General features: G+C 36.9%; 1 protein-coding gene across 9 annotated transcripts in view; it reads right to left on the bottom strand.

The window, feature by feature from the left end:
• The window catches only part of TUT7 (terminal uridylyl transferase 7), a 62,530-nt gene that overhangs the window by 14,559 nt on the left and 27,788 nt on the right, over window positions 1-20,183 (bottom strand). For 5 of the 9 annotated variants that reach the window (XM_070375371.1, XM_070375373.1, XM_070375369.1 and 2 more), the window contains exons 14-28: window positions 19,789-19,939; window positions 18,615-18,701; window positions 17,969-18,069; window positions 16,200-16,257; window positions 12,026-12,129; window positions 11,296-11,385; window positions 10,399-10,512; window positions 10,147-10,224; window positions 9,361-9,538; window positions 6,780-6,827; window positions 6,604-6,695; window positions 5,296-5,411; window positions 3,553-3,878; window positions 797-873; window positions 393-456 (exon numbers count right to left, since the gene is read on the bottom strand). In XM_070375371.1, the coding sequence (XP_070231472.1) occupies window positions 393-456; window positions 797-873; window positions 3,553-3,878; window positions 5,296-5,411; window positions 6,604-6,695; window positions 6,780-6,827; window positions 9,361-9,538; window positions 10,147-10,224; window positions 10,399-10,512; window positions 11,296-11,385; window positions 12,026-12,129; window positions 16,200-16,257; window positions 17,969-18,069; window positions 18,615-18,701; window positions 19,789-19,939 (1,684 nt within the window). The remainder of the gene's footprint in view (window positions 1-392; window positions 457-796; window positions 874-3,552; window positions 3,879-5,295; window positions 5,412-6,603; window positions 6,696-6,779; window positions 6,828-9,360; window positions 9,539-10,146; window positions 10,225-10,398; window positions 10,513-11,295; window positions 11,386-12,025; window positions 12,130-16,199; window positions 16,258-17,968; window positions 18,070-18,614; window positions 18,702-19,788; window positions 19,940-20,183) is intronic. The other 4 variants (XM_070375376.1, XM_070375377.1, XM_070375374.1 and 1 more) reach the window with 3 other exon arrangements.

The raw sequence follows: 20,183 nt of genomic DNA, 5'->3' as shown, positions 1-20,183 counted from the left end.
CAATTACTTTCTTTGGTGGCAAATAATCTCCATGAGGAGAATACACTGCTGACAAGACAGTGGCAATTTCAAAGCAGAAACAAAAAGTGTAGAAGAGGAACAAATAATTAGAGACTATGGTTCCCTATGGTTCCTATTCAAGGATGGTATAATATAAGAATCACCTAGAACATTTAAAAAGAAAAACAAAAACAGGCTTAAGCCTAACCCTCGAAGAATCTGATTTAGGAAATGAAGGTCGAGGGCAAGTGTATTTTTAAAATCTCCCCAAGTTATTCTGATGTCCAATCGCTGTTAAAACCACTTATTCAAAGAAGTGCCTCAAAAGGCATGTGGTACGCTATGCAGTAAATAAAACAACACACATTTGTTTTTTTAAAAAGCCCACATACCTGACTGGGGACTCAAAAATATAGATGTTTTTTGTTGCTTTTGGTCTTCATGTAAAAGCACTGCCTAAAAAACGAAATAGACTGGTTTACAAAGTCGAAAGGAACAGCATCCGAAACAGTCTGAAAACTGTAACCAAATCCAAGGAGAGCTGAAATTAGGCATGTGGGTGGCAGAACTTTGCAAGTTAATCGACAAGCAAGACACATCTGCAGGACCCCGAAAGGCACGCCGGGCAGCCGGTGCACAGCAAGCTCACCGCACACGGCACCTCAGGCAGAGCGGAGGAGCCACCTGAACTGCCCAGCCCCTCCCGAGCACCTGGCCCAGAGCTGCTCGTACTCAGAGTGTTTGCGGGAGAGGCAGAGACGGGAGGGTTTCCTGCTCGGGTCTGAGCTAGGTTTACCTGAACAAATGTGCCAGCTGGTCTCAAAGGGTTAGGTGAAGAAGGGGATCCAAATACACAATCTGATTTAGACAGACCTGAGAAAGAAATGAGCACTTTTTGTTCCTACTTTAAATTGAAAGCAGTGGCCCTGTTTCAAACTTTCACAGAAAGATTTTCTGTTGAGATGACAGAAGCTCTACTCAAAATATTATGTGGACAAAATTCTAATGTATTAGAAGAAATGAAATGGAAGAACATAATCTTTAGACAGAAGCTGATTATTTTTAATTGCTATTGGAGGAAATTCACCATACTTTAGCTCCACTCCTCTTTTAATTCCTTTTACTGTGTGTGTGTGTGTTAGTCGCTCAGTCCTGTCTGACTCTTTGTATACCTATGGACTGTAGCCTGCCAGGCTGTTCTGGAATTCTCCTGGCAAGAATACTGGAGTGGGTAGCCATTCCCTTCTCCAGGGGATCTTCCTGACTCAGGAATTGAACCCAGGTCTCCTGCATTGCAGGCAGATTCTTTACTGTTTGAGATACCAGGGAAGCCCTTCCTCTTTTTGTTTTACATTATGACTACCCGATTTAATATGAAAACATGGCAGTCTCAAGGAACCAAGATTCTAGTGTTTTCTGTACATTTGATAATACCTCATCCCTGTCCCAGGACATTCCCTGTCCCTCTTGATTGGCTGCTAACCTCTAGATGGCCAGGATCATTGCTCTATGTTTTAAAAATTTTGGTAGGATCTTAGTTCCCTGACCAGGGATTGAACCCAGGCCCACGGCAGTAAAAGTGCCAAGTTCAAACCACTTGACCGCCAGGGAATTCCCTATTTTTACTATTTTGAGAGCTTTACTTATTTTATTTACTCCACTTACTACTGGCAACTTAAAACTTGCTACTAGCTAGTAAGAAGAGATCCATCCAAGCCGGGGGAGTGCAGGAGCATCCCTGCACCACTTTGCTGTACCAAAGAGGAAGGCAATGCCCATGTACTTCCTGCTCTGAGTAAAAGCAGACAGTGAGCTGTTCTGAAGGGGAGCCTACAAAAGGAATTTTGATGAGACTGTATTACATTTTATCTATATATACTGTTTACAGTTTCCTCATCTGTAACTGAGGATATCAAAATAATACCACAGTTAATGGGGCTCTGGTGAAAATTAGACAAGTTTACCCATGTAAAGTACTTAAATAGTGCCTGACCCACTCAAAGTGCTCAATGAACGTTAGCTATTGCTTTTAATTTCTTTTAAACATTTTACCCTTATAATTATAACATCATTTTATTCTGCTATATGTCCCTTGTGAGGGCAATAAAAGTTTGAATTCCTTAGAAGTAGGACAAGCTGAAGCTGTAAAAACATTTCATAAACATTTACACTGTATTTTAAAATTAATAATAAAACAATTTAAGAACTTTTTATATAAAGCTCATTTAAAAAAACAAGGATGGCTGATCTAAACTTTCCTATCTTAAAAAAAGAGATACTATATTGCTGATATGGTATCATAAAGTGGAAGAGAGGTATCAGTGTTTCCAGGAACGACAAGGACTAGAGTGAGTATTTTAAGGAAACTTTCAGTGCTGACGTTTTTTATGCTGTCCATGAACACTTAACAGTTGAGGACATGAACAGAGTCTCTACTTTAATAAGAAAACATTATTTCTCAGGGTTTCATTTTTATGCTAAATAAATTTCACCCACTTTCACAGGTTTTTTCTGAGAAAAAACTGAGAGTATATAAACTGCCTTGTAAACTGTAACTTACCCTCCCCTCTCCAAGGTACCCTTACTTTTAAGTCTGTTAAAAATATGCCCCAAACAGATGCTTCACCCATTTCATAGAAAAAGCAAATTAAGATCCAACAACTTACAGGGGCAAGATCTATGGATGATGTTCAACTATAGACAGAAAATACTTTTTTCCTCACTGTAAGAGTAACATGCTCACTGAAGGAATGATGAGATGCAAAGGGACTTCTCTGCAGTAGAGGCACTGTTAACTCTGTCACCCTTCTTCTACTCCCCTTTTTAGCTGTGAGCACATGTGTTTACACAACAATGTAAGTGGCTCCTGCACACAAAGTATGGTGTCCTGAGATCACTTCAGCTATGCCTACCCATGGCTCTTCCATTTCAGAAATGTACATACTGAGTTGGGAAAGCTCAAGTAAGTGGTAGCTTGTTTTCTGGTCAATTAGGTCAGCAGTCCCTAACCTTTCTGGTACCGGGGACCAGTTTCATGGAAGACAATTTTTCCATGGCCTGGGTGCTGGGGGGTGGTGGACGGTGGGCAGGGCGGTGGTAGTTCAGGAGGTAATGACAGCCATGGGGAGTGATGGAGAGCAGCACACGAAGCTTCACTTGCTCACCCACTGCTCACTTCCGACTGTGCAGCCCTGTTCCTAACAGGTCACAGACCAGTACTGGTCCATGGCCTGGGGGGTGCTGGGGACCCCTGTCTTAAGTTACATTTTTTAAGTACTGGGGATTACTAGGTCTTCAATTCATTGATAATCTTATCTGAAAAGTCAACCAAACTGACCAGACTGACAAGCCTCTTAAAAAAACCAGGAATTAGTGTTTAAAAACACATAGAGAATTAGAAGTAAAGGTGGGGAAGGTGGGTTTACCTTCTGAAAAACAAAATCTTATCCAGTAAATAGACCTGTACATATAACTAAAATAGTTAAGAACCCTAAAAAAGAGATTTCCCTTGAGATGTGAGTGCAAACATCAAGGCATGATGGGCATCCATACCTGAAGAGCCTTTAAACTGAGGGCATTCCTTTTTAATGTGCCCTTCTCTTCCACAAATAAAACAACGTTTTTCTCTTAAGTCTCTGTCCTCCTGTCTCTTCCACTTTTCCACTGGTGGCCTGAGGATTTTCTCTCTCCCTGGCTCAGCAGCTGCCCTCAATGGCTTGGCTTTCTGAGGTGTACACTGCATGGGTTTATCTTCTTTTGTTGATACCTCTCTCTCTGTGTACTTGTTTTGAATTTCTTTATCTTCTTTGCTTCTTTTGTCTTTGTTCTCGGGGTATCTTTGGTTCAGGCTATCTTCCTGATCTCGCCGTCGCCTCACTCTGTAGAAGATATAATACTAGTAGGAAAAATCTGAACAGAAACCTAACAAAGTATTAAGACCCCTCCAGGTTAGGAGACAACTAGATACAGAAGGCATCAGAGGGAAAAATAAGAATTTAAGTCCATCTTCTCTATTAACATATTTTTGACTGGGGGATTTCTGCAGAAACTATCACCTGTGGCATTAATACGTCTCTGGTTAATAATGTGTTAAAAAGTACCCTCAGAGCTTAAGGGTGTAGTTGTTCATTTTCACAATTACTCTAATGCTGTGAAACCAGTTTTTGCAATTAGCGGAACTCCTTAATACCTACTCTGGTACTGATGTGATGAAACTCAAATTATCTTTGGAATGATTTCTTAAAACTTTCTGGCCCACTAGGGGTCGCTAAGAGTCGGACACGACTGAGTGACTTCACTTTCACTTTTCACTTTCATGCATTGGAGAAGGAAATGGCAACCCTCTCCAGTGTTCTTGCCTGGAGAATCCCAGGGGACAGGGAGCCTGGTGGGCTGCTGTCTATGGGATTGCACAGAGTCAGTGAAGTGACTTAACGGCAGCAGCAGCAGAATTCTTTACTAGCACTGGAAACTTGAGACATAAAACTTTAGGTTCACAATGGAACAATGGTTAGAAGGAGCTTTGTGCTCTTAAACTGTCAAAATTATTTTTTCCTTTCCCTACAGAATCAGTGGCTATTATCTGAATAAAAAATAAAAGTAATAAATAAGAGCCTCGAATTCCAGATGGTGATTTAAGTACCATGTTTTTAAATGAGAATATTATCATCCACTTAAAAATACCACCACCACAAAACAAGAATATGTCCCAAGCAAGCAACCAAAAACATCTCCCTCTGCTCTCCTGAAAACATTATCAGAAGAAAGCATGATGACCAAATCGAGTAGGTCACCACAACAATTATTAAGAATTAAAATGAATACAAGTGAAGGGTCCTATAGCGCAGTACAGTATTACTGAGTCTAAATTCCCACACAGTACACCCCAGATATTGTACATCAGAATATAACTGAGATCCTAAAAACAAACCCATTTTACTTTTCAATGACTGAAATGATTCTGGACTTCTCACTGCTGTAAAATGGAAGAATTTCAGTTTCCTCTTCTGCTCTTCCATCCTTGTTGGACAGGATCAAGGGGTGATTAGGGATGTGCCCAAAATTAGGAAAAGGGATGAGGCCTGGAAGACTGTCTCCTGTACACTCAAGTTAATCCTAGCTATCTGACTTAAAGCCAGGTTTTAAATCACTTCATTTTCCTTGTAAAAAATCTCAAAGTTATCCGAGAACTTCTGGGTTTAATATAAGTTTATTTCCTGGTACAAGAGAACCTCATTTGAAAACTGGTACAGTAAGAAAATAAAAACAAAACCACCCTTTTGAATGTTCACTTACTTTCTCCTCATAGGACAGTCCTTCATGAAGTGTCCGATTTTCCCACAAATGCGGCAACATCTATCATTTGGGGCCAGCTCTCCTTCAGTTAGTACATCTGGATCAAAAAAGTACTCCTAGCAGAATATAAATACATAAAAACCTAAACTACTAATATCAGATCCAAACACAAAAACTAACCAGTATCAATCAGGGATCTTATATCTCAACATTGACAAATCATTATTTTTAATAATTATTATTATACTGTTTAAATCCAAAAATCTAAAATCACTAAGAGGTAATTCAGGATAGGTTTACCTGAATTCATTTTGGTTCATTCCTTTTCACCGTGCAGAACACTTTAACCCTATCTTTTCCCCCAGCACAACTCTAAACAAGAGCATTACATATGCCTGTGAGTCAGTTTCCTAGGACTTGGGGAAAACTGCGGCCAGGTACAAAAACTTCATTTTCTCATAAAAAGAAAAGGCTAAAACCTAAAAAGAAAGAAGCTATGTGTTGCTTTGCTGTGGCTTCTGAAGCAAAGTATCAGAGGAAAGGAAAGACAAGGGCCTGGATTCTAGCCTCCTTACCACTGAAATGAAGCTGGGTACCAGCAGAGGTGGCATCACCTGGGGGTTTGCACGACATGCAGTATTGGGCCCCACCCCAGACCTCCTGAATTAGAATCTGCATTTTAACAAAATCCCCAGGTGATCTGTTAGAACAAGTTTCAGAAGCAGGGTGTAGAAGACTGCCACAGTAATATCTAGCAAAAGCTAGATGCAGAGATGTGATAAAATGCTGAACATGCTTACACACCTGATAAGGTTCATTTAAAAAGTCTTAATTAGGAAAATTAATGCAGGAGAAAAACCCCTTTATTTTTAACACGCAACACTCTAGTTCCTAGCCCCTTCCCTTTTTTCTCACTGAAATGAATTTTTATAATGTAATTTTATTTTGCTTTTATTGAGTGTGGTTCCATAAAAACCTGAGTATCAGGTTATATGAGGACAGATTTTTAGCACAGGGAGCACTATGTCTCTCCTAGCTTCATTAAGGTATTTATTACTCTTTGCAAGCAGACTAGAAAATTTAGATTTTCCTAAATCTAGGAAAATCCACCCAAACTTCACTTCTGGCTATCTCTCCCCATGCTGCTGACAAATGGCTTCAAAATAGCTATGTTTATGAAAAGGCTTTCATCGTGGCTAGACTCACCAAACTTTCGAGTATTTAGGTTATTACTGAAGTAATGTATACAAATTAGGTGCTTAAAAGGTTTTTGGAACTGGTTTTTTGGTATTTCCAACAGACACTTACCATTTTTGAGGGGTAGTCCTTTGGAAATCCTTTGACTGGAATCCCAAATACTCTTCTCCCATTAATAAATGCTTTCATTATAAAATTTGTCACTAGAAAAAAAGAGTAAAGTCTCAATTAAATGGATTAACAGGAAAAGAGAAAGCATTATTATTTAAAAACAAAGCAAAACTTACTTTTCCTGGATAATCCGGCTCCAAGATTATGATTCAAATCAAATGGATCTAAGTAAAGAAAATTAATGAAAACAAAAAAAGGATAAATAGGAAATACCACTATTTATACATTAAGTGAAGTCTATAAAACAAAAAGAAAGTGTTACATACTTAAAAGTATTAAAATGAGTGCCTTTTTAATGAGCTTCAAGTCTATAATACAGCTAAGTGCTATATATTTCTAAATATTGGAAAGTTTTTCCCTAAAAGTATCCATCAAAAATTAGGATATTGCTTTATATCTGAATTCTTAAAGAGTCCTTCACATTATGAGAAGGCGCTTCATTTTGGACAACAAAATACTATTTGTTAAAGACATTTAAGTCTGATATCACCAAATCATACTAGTTTTAGAGGCATATAGAGGACACAAATACATTTAAAACATTCTACCACTGAATGTTCCTGCTAATTAACAGCCTTACAAAAAATCGTTTTGGAAAATACGTTTATTGGGACTTCCCTGTTGGTCCAGTGGTTAAGAATCTGCCTTCCAATGCAGGGGACTAAGATTAGATCCCTGGTTGGGGAAATAAGATTCCACATGTTGCAGGGCAACTACGCCTGTGTACCACAACTACTGAGCCCACTCACTGCAAGTACTGAAGCCCTAGAGCCCATGCTCCACAACAAGAGAAGCCACCACAATGAGAAGCCCTTGCACTCTCTGCAGCTGCAAAGTGCCCGGCAGTCTCCGGAACCAGACAAAGCCTGTGCATGGCAACAAGACCCATGCAGCCAAAAATAAATAAATAAATCTTAAAAACAAAACAAAACAAACAAAACAAAACCAAAAACAAGCAAAGGGAAAACAAAACAAAACCTTTTTTGAGGATCATCTCATTACTTAAGAAAATGGAGGATGTATACAGTACATATAAGAGGAGTAAAGAAGTAAAAAGAGGCATCCTTCTGGTTGTCTTGCTATGCTTCTAATGTACAGTAACTGGGGTATACCATTTGGGATTTAGACCCACTATGAGTTTACTGGAGAAAAGCACCCTTCACTCAGTTTAACCCTATACTAATAATTGCTATAAGGTTACCTTTCTAGTAGGTTTGGTCATGCTTTCCTCTGGTGACTTAATGTGTGTGCTACGTGGAAGTGTTTTTGGTGTTTGCTTGGTGTAGCAGAGATGCTACAATATTAGTTACTGTATAAACACTACAAACTACCACCATTGACATTTCTCGAAAAACTAGTCAGAAGTCTTCCTTCTAAGACAGCCTATTACTAATGGCTCATTTATAAATAAAGTTAAAAGCAAAACGTAATGAGGCTTCAAAAATTAAAAAAAAAAATTAATAATTGGCAGACCGTAAGAATCCACTGTGATAATGGAAAGGTTTAAGACAAAGTTCTATATTTAGCTATGGGATACTAAAAAGTTATAACCATAGCCACAATCCATGGTCATCTGAATTTAATTTTGTAAGTAGTCATTGTATTTTAATAATGTCAATAAGCAGAAGTAATGACAATAGAACATCTAAAGTAATACATTATTTACGTGATAACAGTTGAAAAAATTATAAGACTAAAATCAACAAAACATTTCAAGCATTTTCAATTCCATTTTTAAGCATTTAATCTCCATTTTGTCTTTAAAATTAAAATCACACAAATTGATCACTTACAGGTGGAATCTAAAAAATAAAACAAACAAACTGAATGTAACAAAACAGAAACAGACTCACAGATATAGAGAACAAGCTAGTGGTTGCCAGTAGGGAAAGTGAAGTGTGGAGGGGCAAGATGAGCTATGGGATTAAGAGACACAAACTACTATGTATAAAATAAATAAGCAACAAGAATATACTGTACAGCACAAAGGATACAGCCAGTATTTTATAATACTTTAAATGGAGTATAATCTATAAAAACACTGAAACACTATTTTGTACACAGGAAACTAGTATAACATTGTAAATCAACTATATAAATCAATACTGAGCAACCACTGAAAGTAATTTGGTGTATAGACAGAATAGAGGATCAAAGTAAAACCATTCAGTGTAAAAAGCAAGTCTCAGAATAATGACCACAAACATCTAAAAGAAAAAAGTGTATGTATATATAAATTTATCTGGGTACATACAAATATATATAAAGTCAATATAAAAAATCTACAAAGATAAAAACAAAAATCCCCCAAATTGGAAATAAACAATCAAATACAAACACAAATGGCCCAGGAATCCTAGCATTCAGCATGGGCAAACTAAATGACAAATTTTTGAAGCTGGCTTATCTCTACAGCAACCTTATTCTGCAGAGCTTGTTAAACAAAGATAAAGGACTTATTATGGTGAACAAAGATTTTTGGATTTGTAAGAAACCCCACACGAAGGCATCAGTCATTAAAAAAAAAAAAAAGGAAACAGATAAGTCTGCCTGACATGGACAGTAACGGGGCAACTGCTAGGCGCATCCTGATTAGTGGCTCATGGTGGCGTGGGAAGAGCTCTGCAAGGACCAAGAGTACCCTCAACAGTTCAATCCCTATATTCTATTCAGTTTTAAGTTAGATTTTATTAGTACCTTCAATAACAATGTATTTTGATGTCCACTGTTTCTTAAAAGTTGTAAGCAGACTTTTTCTCCTGATGCTAATTACATGTTCTTTAAAATCAAATTCCTCTGTGTAGAAACGAAGAAGTCCCAACCATAGCTGCCCAACAGATTCTGTATTTTTTCCATATTCTGGCCAATAGTTGGGCTAGAAATAGAAGGAACAAGAGATATCATGCTCTATAGTAAAGTGTTAATAGTCATTTGTATCTTAGGGAATAAATCTGGATTTTAATTAACTAGAGTTAAAATATATATAAAAACAATTATAAAACTTTTCTATTTTAAAGTATCATTTACATGAGTTTATTAATCTCTACCCTATGACCCAGAGACAGAAAGTGCTCTGGGTTTTAAAGGTCAAACCTCAGAATGCATGTCTGTGGAAGAATCTAGAAATAAATTTTAGAGCCTTGGTGACACCTAGTTATTATACCTCTGTAACTCAAGAGTTTTTCTAAATTCTGTAGGAAATCACAGAGCAAATTATTTGTTCATTTGGAATAAAGCTACTTAACCTTTTGAATTATTAGTCAGTAAAGAAGTCCTGGATACAGTCCCTAGAAACTCACCTGGCTTAAAAAATATTTTCAACTTCAAAGGAATCATCTGTATATGCTAGTTTTTTTTTTTTTACTATCACAATATAAATAAATATAACAAGTGATAATATAATTGTTGACCATCTACACTACAGCACAGTATAGCTAACTTTCAGTCAAGGATGTAAAAAATCTTTACTATTAAAATACGTACCAGTTCATCTATTTGATCAAAAAAATAAATATTCCAGCCATCAACAAATATTTCAGGTTTCTTTTCACCTTTGTATATCTGAAATTAATTTTTAAACTATTAGTATGGATTACAAACTTAGCGCATTGATACAAAAACTTGTAGGAAAATAGTAAAAATTTTAACTACAGAACCACAGAATTTTAGAGAAGGAAGAGGGCTCAAAAATCATCCAGCTCTACAGATGACAAATACAATTTCCTTTACTAATACCTCTTGAAGGACAGGAATAACTGGTGGATTCCTCTGCTGGAGAAAATATAGCACCATGAGCGTATATGCGTATGACGATAAGCTGCCTCTAGAAGCATCGCCAATATCGCACATCTGGGGGTAAGGAAAAGGAGGAACAAAGGCAAGATCACCAATGTCTTCTGCTACACTTGCAGCTCTTCTATTGTCACTGAAAGTAAGGTGCTTCTAGAGGGCACTAACATAAAAATCACACTTTTCAAATGCTAATATGTCAACAAAACCAAATAACACCAACCAAAAAAAAAAAAAAATCAAAAAGTAAAACAAACCCCAACAAAGCTGTGGAACTATCAGCCACAAGCAATATTAGGTTATCATGTAAAATTAAGGTAACATTTTCGTTTGTTCAGTAGGGCTTCTCAAATAGTTGGCTATGGTTCTTTAAAAATATAGGCCTATGTTTTCTTTTTTTTTTTTTTTTGAAAGTATAGTTGGTTTACAAGATTATATTAGTTTCAGGTGTGTAACACAGTAATGCAATATTTTTATACTCCCTTTTAAAGTTATTACAAAACAGGGAACTGTCTGGTGGTCCAGTGTTTAGGACTTTATGCTCTCACCGTGGAGGGCCCAGGTTCTATTCTTGGTCAGTAAGCTAAAATCCCAGAAGCTCTGCGGTGTAGCCAAAAAAATAAAAGTTATTACAAAACAATGGCTACATTCCCTACATATCCTTGTTGCTAATTTACTTTACATATGGTAGTTTGTCTCTCTTTATCCCAAAATATCCCTGTCTCCCCTACTGGTAACCACTAGTTTGTTTTCTACATGACTGAGTTTGTTTCTTAGGTTTTCAACAAGGTTTAAAGATGTAAAGAAATCTCCTGAGGAAATCTCAGGAGGAAGCATACTTACCTTTGTAAATACTTTCATAGTATAGCACAAATATTTCACTCTGGGATCAATGGCTGAATAAGCAGATAAGAGTCTTGTGTTATGAAGGGCCTGTTAAAAGGGAAATTATACTACCTTAAAAAAAAGTTTTAAGGTGAAATATTCTGAATAGGTTTACAGTGTAATTCATTTAAATTCATTTTTAAGATGAAGTCATTTAGACTGAAACTAATATTTTTCCCCTACAGAGTAGCTTTACTAACTTACTAGATAATAATTACAAGTGACATCTGATCTCAGGCCACCTTAGTCTAAACATACCTAGAAAATATGGGTTATAAAAATAATCAGTTCCCTTTAACTCAACATAAGATCTGTATCCCTGCCTATTATTCATATTAAATGTCCTTAGGGGCCAGAGAGGTTCCAGAGAGCCTCGAAAACAAACCAGGTCTGAGACCAAAGACACACACATACACACACACCAGAATTAAACAAAGTTCAAGCAAAAAAACAAAAAAACAAAAAAACTTGCCACTCTGACCTCATTTTTAATGAATACTAATATTAACTCAATTCTGTGTTATATCCCCAGTCTCAGAACACTGCCAGACACTTAGTAAACACTAATAACTACTAAAAGAATGAATAGGATGAAATGAATGGCTTAATTTTACTTAAAGACTGAGTAAATTAAGAGATACTTCTTCCCCTTAAACCCCATAAAGAAAAAGTCTAGGGAAAATCTTACCAATGTGTTATACAAACTGATGTCCACTTCCAGACCGCTTCTCAAATGGAAGAACTTTACGATTGGCACCTTTGCTGTTGTAATAGGCAAGATGTTTCTCAATCCTAGGTTGGGAAACAAGATAGTATTATTAAATAAAGCAGCAGAGGGTATAAGTTGCTCTTATGTTCCAACATAGAATGAAGTAAACCTGGCTTTGGCTTGTCTCAGTGAGTCACTAAGACTAGTCAAAAAATTCTGTTATTAACAAACATGATACTTCTGGCAAAGTTTACATTTGTTAAACACATGAATATCTGAAGTACAAGAATCAATAAGGCAGACACTGCCCTTGAGGAACACTCCGGATCTTGTGTATGTGTATAGAGCTGTCAGTCTGATAAACTTCAAAACAGAGGAAACTACTACAGAATCTGGACTATGTGTGCCTTACGTATTCACACATTATATGAAGAAAAGCCCTACATCATATGAGTAATCATCTGAATGCCCAAAACAAAAGTTACTCATCATGGAGCTAGAAGCTATGTCAATGTAAGAAAAGAATCAGTGTCAACAGGAGAGAAGGATATTGCCTCAGCTAGGTTTTCACTATAGGCAAAAAAAGAGAAGGATGAGGGAATTTACCAGGCAAGGAAAACTGCACAGGGAAAGGGGAGCTCCCTGAAACAGAATGACAAGCTCAGGGAACTTCCATGGAATTGTGCTTGAGGGAAAGAAATAATGAATAACAGGATAAATGGTAAAAACTGAGAAGAGCCCAAATATGGAACAAATATATCCTTGGAGGCAAAGAGATGCCAATGAACTGGCAAAATCTGGGAAGAATCACTGACCATTGGAGGCACCTGGAAGAGAGACAGGATGACCATTATAAAAATTGACCTGGGATTGAATTATAATGGTGGCATGGGAATGCAGAGAAGCAGCAAGACATGTTTGAGAGCACCTCTAACTGGATGGGTTGGGGAAGAAGAAGTAGGGGAAAGGAAGGCTATAACAGAAAGAACATTCCCTGAACGCCCAGATTCCTTTACAAACATCACCATCTAAGACCATTCACCCTTACCCCAAAAATGACACAGACCCAGAGAAATGAACATGCTTAGGAATATGCAGTTGGTGAACTGTGGAATGGGAATTCAAATCTAGCTTTGTCTGACTCTATTGAACCTAGTCTAGGACAGGTTAATTATCACTTCATTCATTTCGGTGATTCCATGGATGTCAATGTCAACAACCAAGAAAGAGAATGTAGAAGGAAGAACAGCTAGTGGCGGTTGTAGCAGAAGGGAAGTGGAAGAGAGAAAGATGTGTTTATTCTGGGTGCTAAGGTCCGAGCTCCTTTTGAGAGAGTTAAATGGTGACATCTAGAAGGACAGATGCCTAGTGATCTGGAATTCAGAAAAAAAAGTATGCAGATGAAAGGAATTTCAGCAGAAAAGGTCTGCATGGGAGACAGAAGTCGTCTAACTTATACTGATGGGGAGAAGGGGCAAGGAAGCTCCTATTTATTGAACACTCAACAAGTCAGGCCTTGTACTGTAATGTATTATTTTTCTTAATCTTAAATCCTATTGTTGTTGTTCCTGCTTTACAGATGAGAAACTGAGTGCTTACAATGAAGGTGAGTGACTTTTTGGAATCACACAGCCAGCAAGCAGGGACCCAAGATTTAAAATTAGGGAGTCTGATTTTAGAAGCCACCATTAAATTACTTTGCTATGGTGGCTTTAAATTAAGTATCCTTTTTTTTTCATCTCCTTCCTAGATGGAGAAATTCTAGAATTTGACACTGTTAATTCACCATTATGACATTTATAAACCTGTCCTCTAAGATTTATTCACAGTATATCATCCTGGTTCCTATTTTACCATTCCAACAGCTCCTTTTTCAGTGTTTTTGCTTAATTTCTACATTTATAAATTAAAGCTTGGTCCTCAACCTCTCTCATAATCCCACAGAACTGTTTTATTCTTGGCCTCTTCCTTCAAGGTTTTCAATACAAAACTGTTTCATTTTGTTCTTCAATCTTAACTGGCAACTCTACATTTCTAACTCTACTTTTCTAACTGCTTGCTGGACTGTTGTTAACTCTTAGAGATTATAGCTTCATGGCAAACTATCACTCCACACTGGTGTTCTCTACAAACATTCCCATTCCCATTTCTTAGTTCAGATATCAGCCTAAACCCATATTTCCTACTTGCAGGTTCTGAATCTAGGAAATCTGCCTTTGGAATCTCTCATATTCTCTTCCTTTTAGGATCACTGGCATCTGGTTAAGATCCTTCTGCCCTGTCCCTTAGACTGTATCTTCCCTAAGCGCATAGCAGCTGCCTAAAAAGTTCTGCTTTTATTGGATTTCTTCTCTCGAACACAGTTCACATTTTCTTACTAGTTCCCATTTGAAACTCCTCTCAAAATGTATCAATCTTCTCATTGTCCTACAAAATTGATTACAGTGATTCTCATAGACACATCCATGCATCTTTGGAATGACTTCTCATCTTATCCTTTTCAAATCAAGTTCATCAATATCATGAGATCGGAACAAGCCCATCTCTTCCATGAACCTTCCCTACCCAACTCTTTCCCCAAATCTCTCTCTCCTCATAAGTTATTTAATACTTACTGTAGGCTCTACAAGTTATTTTAATAAATGAATACCATCATACATTATTCCATACCCTATGAGAGTATCTTACCTTTGAGATCCGAAAGTTGTCAAAGGAAAGACCTGTAGACTTATTTTTCTATCCTACCTACATGCCCAACACAGTGCTGAGCACATAACAAACACCCAATAAAATATGTGGGAAAATTGCTTTCTTAATCACTGCTTTCTAGCTATTATTCAATTTTTGCTCCATGCAATCTGTATTACATTATAATCTGCATATAAAAGTCATTTTTAGTCTAAAAATAGGTCTAAAAAATGACCTATTTTTAACATGGTTCATTCTTAGAAAGTATAGGTTTTTTTAGGAGAAAGGGAAGTGATGTCTGCAGCTTAATTGCAAATGGTCCAGAAAAAAATTACGAGGAAGCAAGAAATAGGATGATAAATCAAATGTGGTAAAATGTTAACAACTGGTGCATCTGAACGAAGGGCAGACAGAATTCTTCGTACAATTTTTGCTGATTTCCTTTACATATGAAATTATTTCAAAATCAAAAGTCAAAACCTACCTCACTATGAAATACCTAATAGTCATGGCAACATAGCAATCTAGTTTCTTTGTATAATCTTCAAAAACAAAAATAAAAAAGCATATAGTTTTGAGAGGTAAAATTCCCATAATGCTTATTTCAATGACCATAAAAATTATATCAAAGCACATTAAAAAAAACACTGATGCTCTAGGTTACTTTTCATTAGGAATAAAACAAAATTAAGATTTTTCCCCCTGTTATTTAAAATCACATGGTATCCTCTTTAAACTCCTGGAAATCAAAAATGCAAATATAGGGGGTACTCCAGGTGCATACTTATGTGTGCATGCCCATGCTGTGGATTTAAATCTACTTTTGACTAAGATATAAGAAAGCGTTTTATGGATGGTCCGTAGATTTAAGTTTCACAAAGGCAAGGACCACATCTTGCTCACTTTCATTTTTAACTCTTAGCACAGACGTTTGATGTACCACATTTTAAAAGACTCTCACTGTTAACAGCATCCACAGCTACCTCTGACAAAGAGAGGCAGAAGAATATGTTAATGGCATTTCAGCTCTGTGCACAATTACAGAACCTGTACATTTTTTGCAGCTGTAAATACTTGTCCAGGGTCATGCACAACTTGCTGAACAGCTGCAAGTACAATCCATCATCCCAGTCTGTAGCACTTTTCACTAAACTTCATGTCATGGCCAGCAACCTCTACCTACACTTTGATTTACACTATGTTGATAAGGCAAAATGATTCCCAAAGTTTCTTGTGTGTATAGTATACATTTTGTCATGAAATAAAACCAAGGCAACAATATGCATACAAATGATAACCAATTCCTCAGTTTTTCATACTTAACCACACAGATTTGTTTCAAAGACACCAATGCTATAAATGTTATATGAGCCACTACATTGTTTCAGTCATTTGTAAATTTTAAGTATGCAAAACATTAATAAAAAAGATGAGAATATTTTTTAGATAAAGCTTATAGAGGTACCTGAATGCTTTTTGAGGACTCTTGCCAATTCTTCAATAGTTCTTACACAGTCCAACTCCTGCAACAAAAATGGCAGAGACTGAATCAAAAACAGAAGACAGGTTCTTAACCCTGTTTTGGTTTCATTTCCTCCAGAAATAATAAAATTAAATTCAAATTGTTGTATATTGATTTTTCTTTTTTAGGTGAGCATTAATCCCTACTCATAGGAATATCCTAAGGATATAGAAACCCTCATGCACCCTACTTGCTAACTGCTCTTAAAAGAGCAGGAAAGGCTGAAATCAGTGTCCCCAGAAAAGTCTCTGAACCACTAAGAACCTCCAATTTCTTTCCTCTATGTGACAGAATTAATAAGAGAGAGCTTCTGTGGCCTGTCTTATTCATTCTGGGTAGATCTTCATTATAGCTTAATTAAGAGCTGATGAACTGCTTTGGGGTGTGATTAAGCTCAGATTATTTCTCCAGAAGACTAGTTGAACATATAACACACAAAAAGAAAGTTATACAGCAAATATGAGTAACATTTCAAATATTTAAAAACATTTGGGCTGACCTTTTTAACATTAAGTCCTTTTGTTGGTTAGTTGGTTATATACTTACCAGAATTTGGAATTTAATTTAGAAATGCCCTCACAACTAGTTTATTAATCATGTAAAAATTCAATCTCAATGATGTATAATCAGATCATTCATATACTGGACCCAATCGTCCTTATCCACCTTATTCATCAAAGTCACGCCAGATAACCTGTGGCTATTTTCTCAAATCAGATGCATCCTCAAGGGACAAAACCCTGAAACTCAGAAAAGGCATAAGAAGATCCAGAGCAACAGCAGCACTACTGATTTGGATGCCCAGTATTTGGACTACTGTTGTAAATAAAAAAGGCGATGGATTTAGTACTTCTTAAACTTTACACCTTTTCACAGTATTTTATATTTGACAAATGCCATCAAGTTTGGCAAATCTTTTCTGCCTTGTGGGCCATGTTGCAAGGACTCAATCCTGGAGTTAGAATGAAAGCAGATGTAGACCATACATATATGAAAGGGTGTAGCTGAACGCCAATGAAACTGACATTAAAAAAAAAAAAAAAAAACAGGCTATAGGCTGTAGTTCACTGACTCCTGACATACACGATCCAAGCTGAGGTGCACAACAATCTTCTGAGGCAAGGGAAATCTCATTTCTGTATTAGAGATAAGCAACCAAAGACAGACAAGTCTGTCTTGAATCCTAGCACTCTTTTATCCCTGTACCATGGGCTTCCCTGGTGGCTCAGCTGGTAAAGAATCTGCCTGCAATGCAGGAGACCTGGGTTCGATCCCTGGGTTAGGAAGATCCCCTGGAGTGTATAGTCCATGGGGTCACAAAGAGTCGAACACGACTGAGTGACTTTCACTTTCATCACTGTATCACACTGGCTGCCTGCTAAAACTTCACAGAAAACCTTATGTGGGTGTACTTATGCACCTGAGTCAGCCTAGTGGCTATGCCAAAGGGACACTGGAAAGGCTAGTTTGGCTTTCTAGAATTCCCAGATGTGGCTTTCATATCCAGTTTGCATTACAGGTTGGAAGCACAAGCCTTTCTACTCGTCATGTTCACCTCTAAACTTCTAATGTATTTATTTGGCCAGACTGTGCCAAATGGCATACTCCATATGATATACCCTGATAAATTTGGAAAATACTATGCTGAATTGTGAATCAAGATTGTCAAGACACACGCCACAGCAAATCCAAGTTTTATGTGGTCACTGTACCTCAGCAGTTTCAAGTCCGTTAATTGTCATGCAGACATCAAGGTCACTCTGTTTGAACCCAAATCCATTTTTGGAGGAGCCAAACAAGCTCAATTTAGTTCCTGTTAGGGATACATGAAAAGTAACAACTAACCTGAGTACATTTAATTTTCTGATCAAAGCAACTCTCTTATGAATTAAAAGTACTCAGTTATTAACTGTTCTATAATAATCTCATAATAATTATTTTTTTATTAACTAGTCTTTTATTATAAATTACTTCCTCTCAAAATTTACTATAAATAAATACAAGCTATAGAAGACACGAAAGATTATCAAATGTCACTTTATTGTTAGATGCAAGGCCATTTCAAGGAAAATGTGGATCACCTCAGCACATTTAATAATGTAAGCTTACTGCTTTCTAAATAAATTCACTTTTTAGAGGTCTGAACCTTGACTCTCAACTAATAAATGAAGTTCACATGTATCTGCTAAGTGAAATACTACACTGCAACTGTCTTCTCCGTTGGCAAACTAGGACTGGACAGACCTAAACCATCCTAGGAGTATCACAAAACAAAGAGGCCCTGTCCCCACCATCACTGCAAGACTGCCCTCTTATGCTCAAAATTAATGCTTTTACTAAAGCTAAACAATTATTTACCTGGAAACTCCTGCCTTATGAAATTTTCTAGGTTTTGCCGAATATGTTCACGTGCCTGATCTTCTAGAACAGTTGGAGAAAAATCCTCTGTTTAAAATAAACAGATACATTCAGAAACAAAGATTGTTCACATTCTCTGGAAAATATTTTTCAATAAACCTAATTAGCTAAAACAAACAAACAAACAACCAACCAAACCCTAAATTTTGTGTCTTTTTAGTAGACAGTATCAAGCAATGTACAATAAAGATGCCTTTTTCAAAGAGTCTATCACCAAGAACTGTTCCTGAGATGGAAACCAGTCTTCACAAGGGTTCTTTTCCTGGGTTTCACAGAGGCCAAAAGAGCCCGAAAAAGGCAGAGGGTGAACACAACAGTTTGTGAGCATGTATTTATACATATATATAAAACACATTTTATATGTGTGTGTGTCTGTGTGTATATATATATATTCACATTTTTCCCCCTAAGGAGAACTAGTAGTTTTCTTTCATCACTTACACTCTCCAAAGAGATTTAAAGAACAAATCTCCGATTAAGAACAAGTGACTTATGGCACAGACAGACATCTTAACATGCAGCAATGTGATGTGTCATAATCTTCCACTCTTAGCAGCTGCATGCCTCTTCATCAAATGGTTTTCCTTGTAGAACTTAAACCTCGGCACACCAACACTTCCCCAAACTGATGTTCCTTAAAGGTTATTAACTAGCATTAATTAAAAAGTATTCTAAGCTCACATTTTAGAAATATTAGTTATTAAATAAGCTTTTTACCTAAACATTTCCAGGAGCCTTTATCATGCTAATATGCCCTGAAAATCTCTAAGGGAGGGGGCAGGATATACAGTTATTCCCCCCTGACCTTTGGAATACTTCTGTTACTAAATACTATTAATGGCAGGTACCTAGAAAAGCATTTCAAGGAACACTAGTTGGAAAATGATAGTACTCCAATCATAAGACTTAGAAGATTCTCCTTCCCTGTCTTTCTTTAACAAGTATTTATTGCATGTCCCAAATGGAACACGATACACTGAGTACTACGGATACAATACACAATGCCAAAGACTTAGCCTGGATAATGAAGCTAATGGGTTAGTGAATTAGATTAACTCTTGAGAAAACATCAATTTAATATTTTGACAAATAAAAAGAAATGTTAATAACTTACTGTAACACTGAATGCAAACTTGATCTAAGATATTTGAAAATTTGGGTGTTAATGGTGGCAAAGGTTCCAGCTGAATTCTTTTGAAGTCTTCAGGACAGTCCTTCTTTAGATGACCCTCTCGTTTGCATAAACTGCAAACTACTGTAGGAGACTGCAGGAAGATGGCAAAGCAAAATAACACTTAAATAATGGAGCCTTGAATCTTTTTTCCAAAGTACACATTGTCCACCTCACATTCCAAAGGAACGAAAATATAGTGGCATGGCCACTCCAAACACACTCAGGAGAAAAAGGTAGTTATTTTGACTACCAACAGCATTTCCTTTCTCCTCTGCAAATTCCCAAGAGATTAATGAGGGCAGTGGACCTAGTGGCTGCACTGGAGTGAACCACTA

This window comes from Bos mutus, chromosome 8 (genome assembly GCF_027580195.1).
Source record: "Bos mutus isolate GX-2022 chromosome 8, NWIPB_WYAK_1.1, whole genome shotgun sequence".
NCBI lineage: Eukaryota > Metazoa > Chordata > Mammalia > Artiodactyla > Bovidae > Bos > Bos mutus.
Note: the sequence above shows the minus strand (reverse complement) of the source record. Positions and strands in the feature narration are given on the sequence as shown.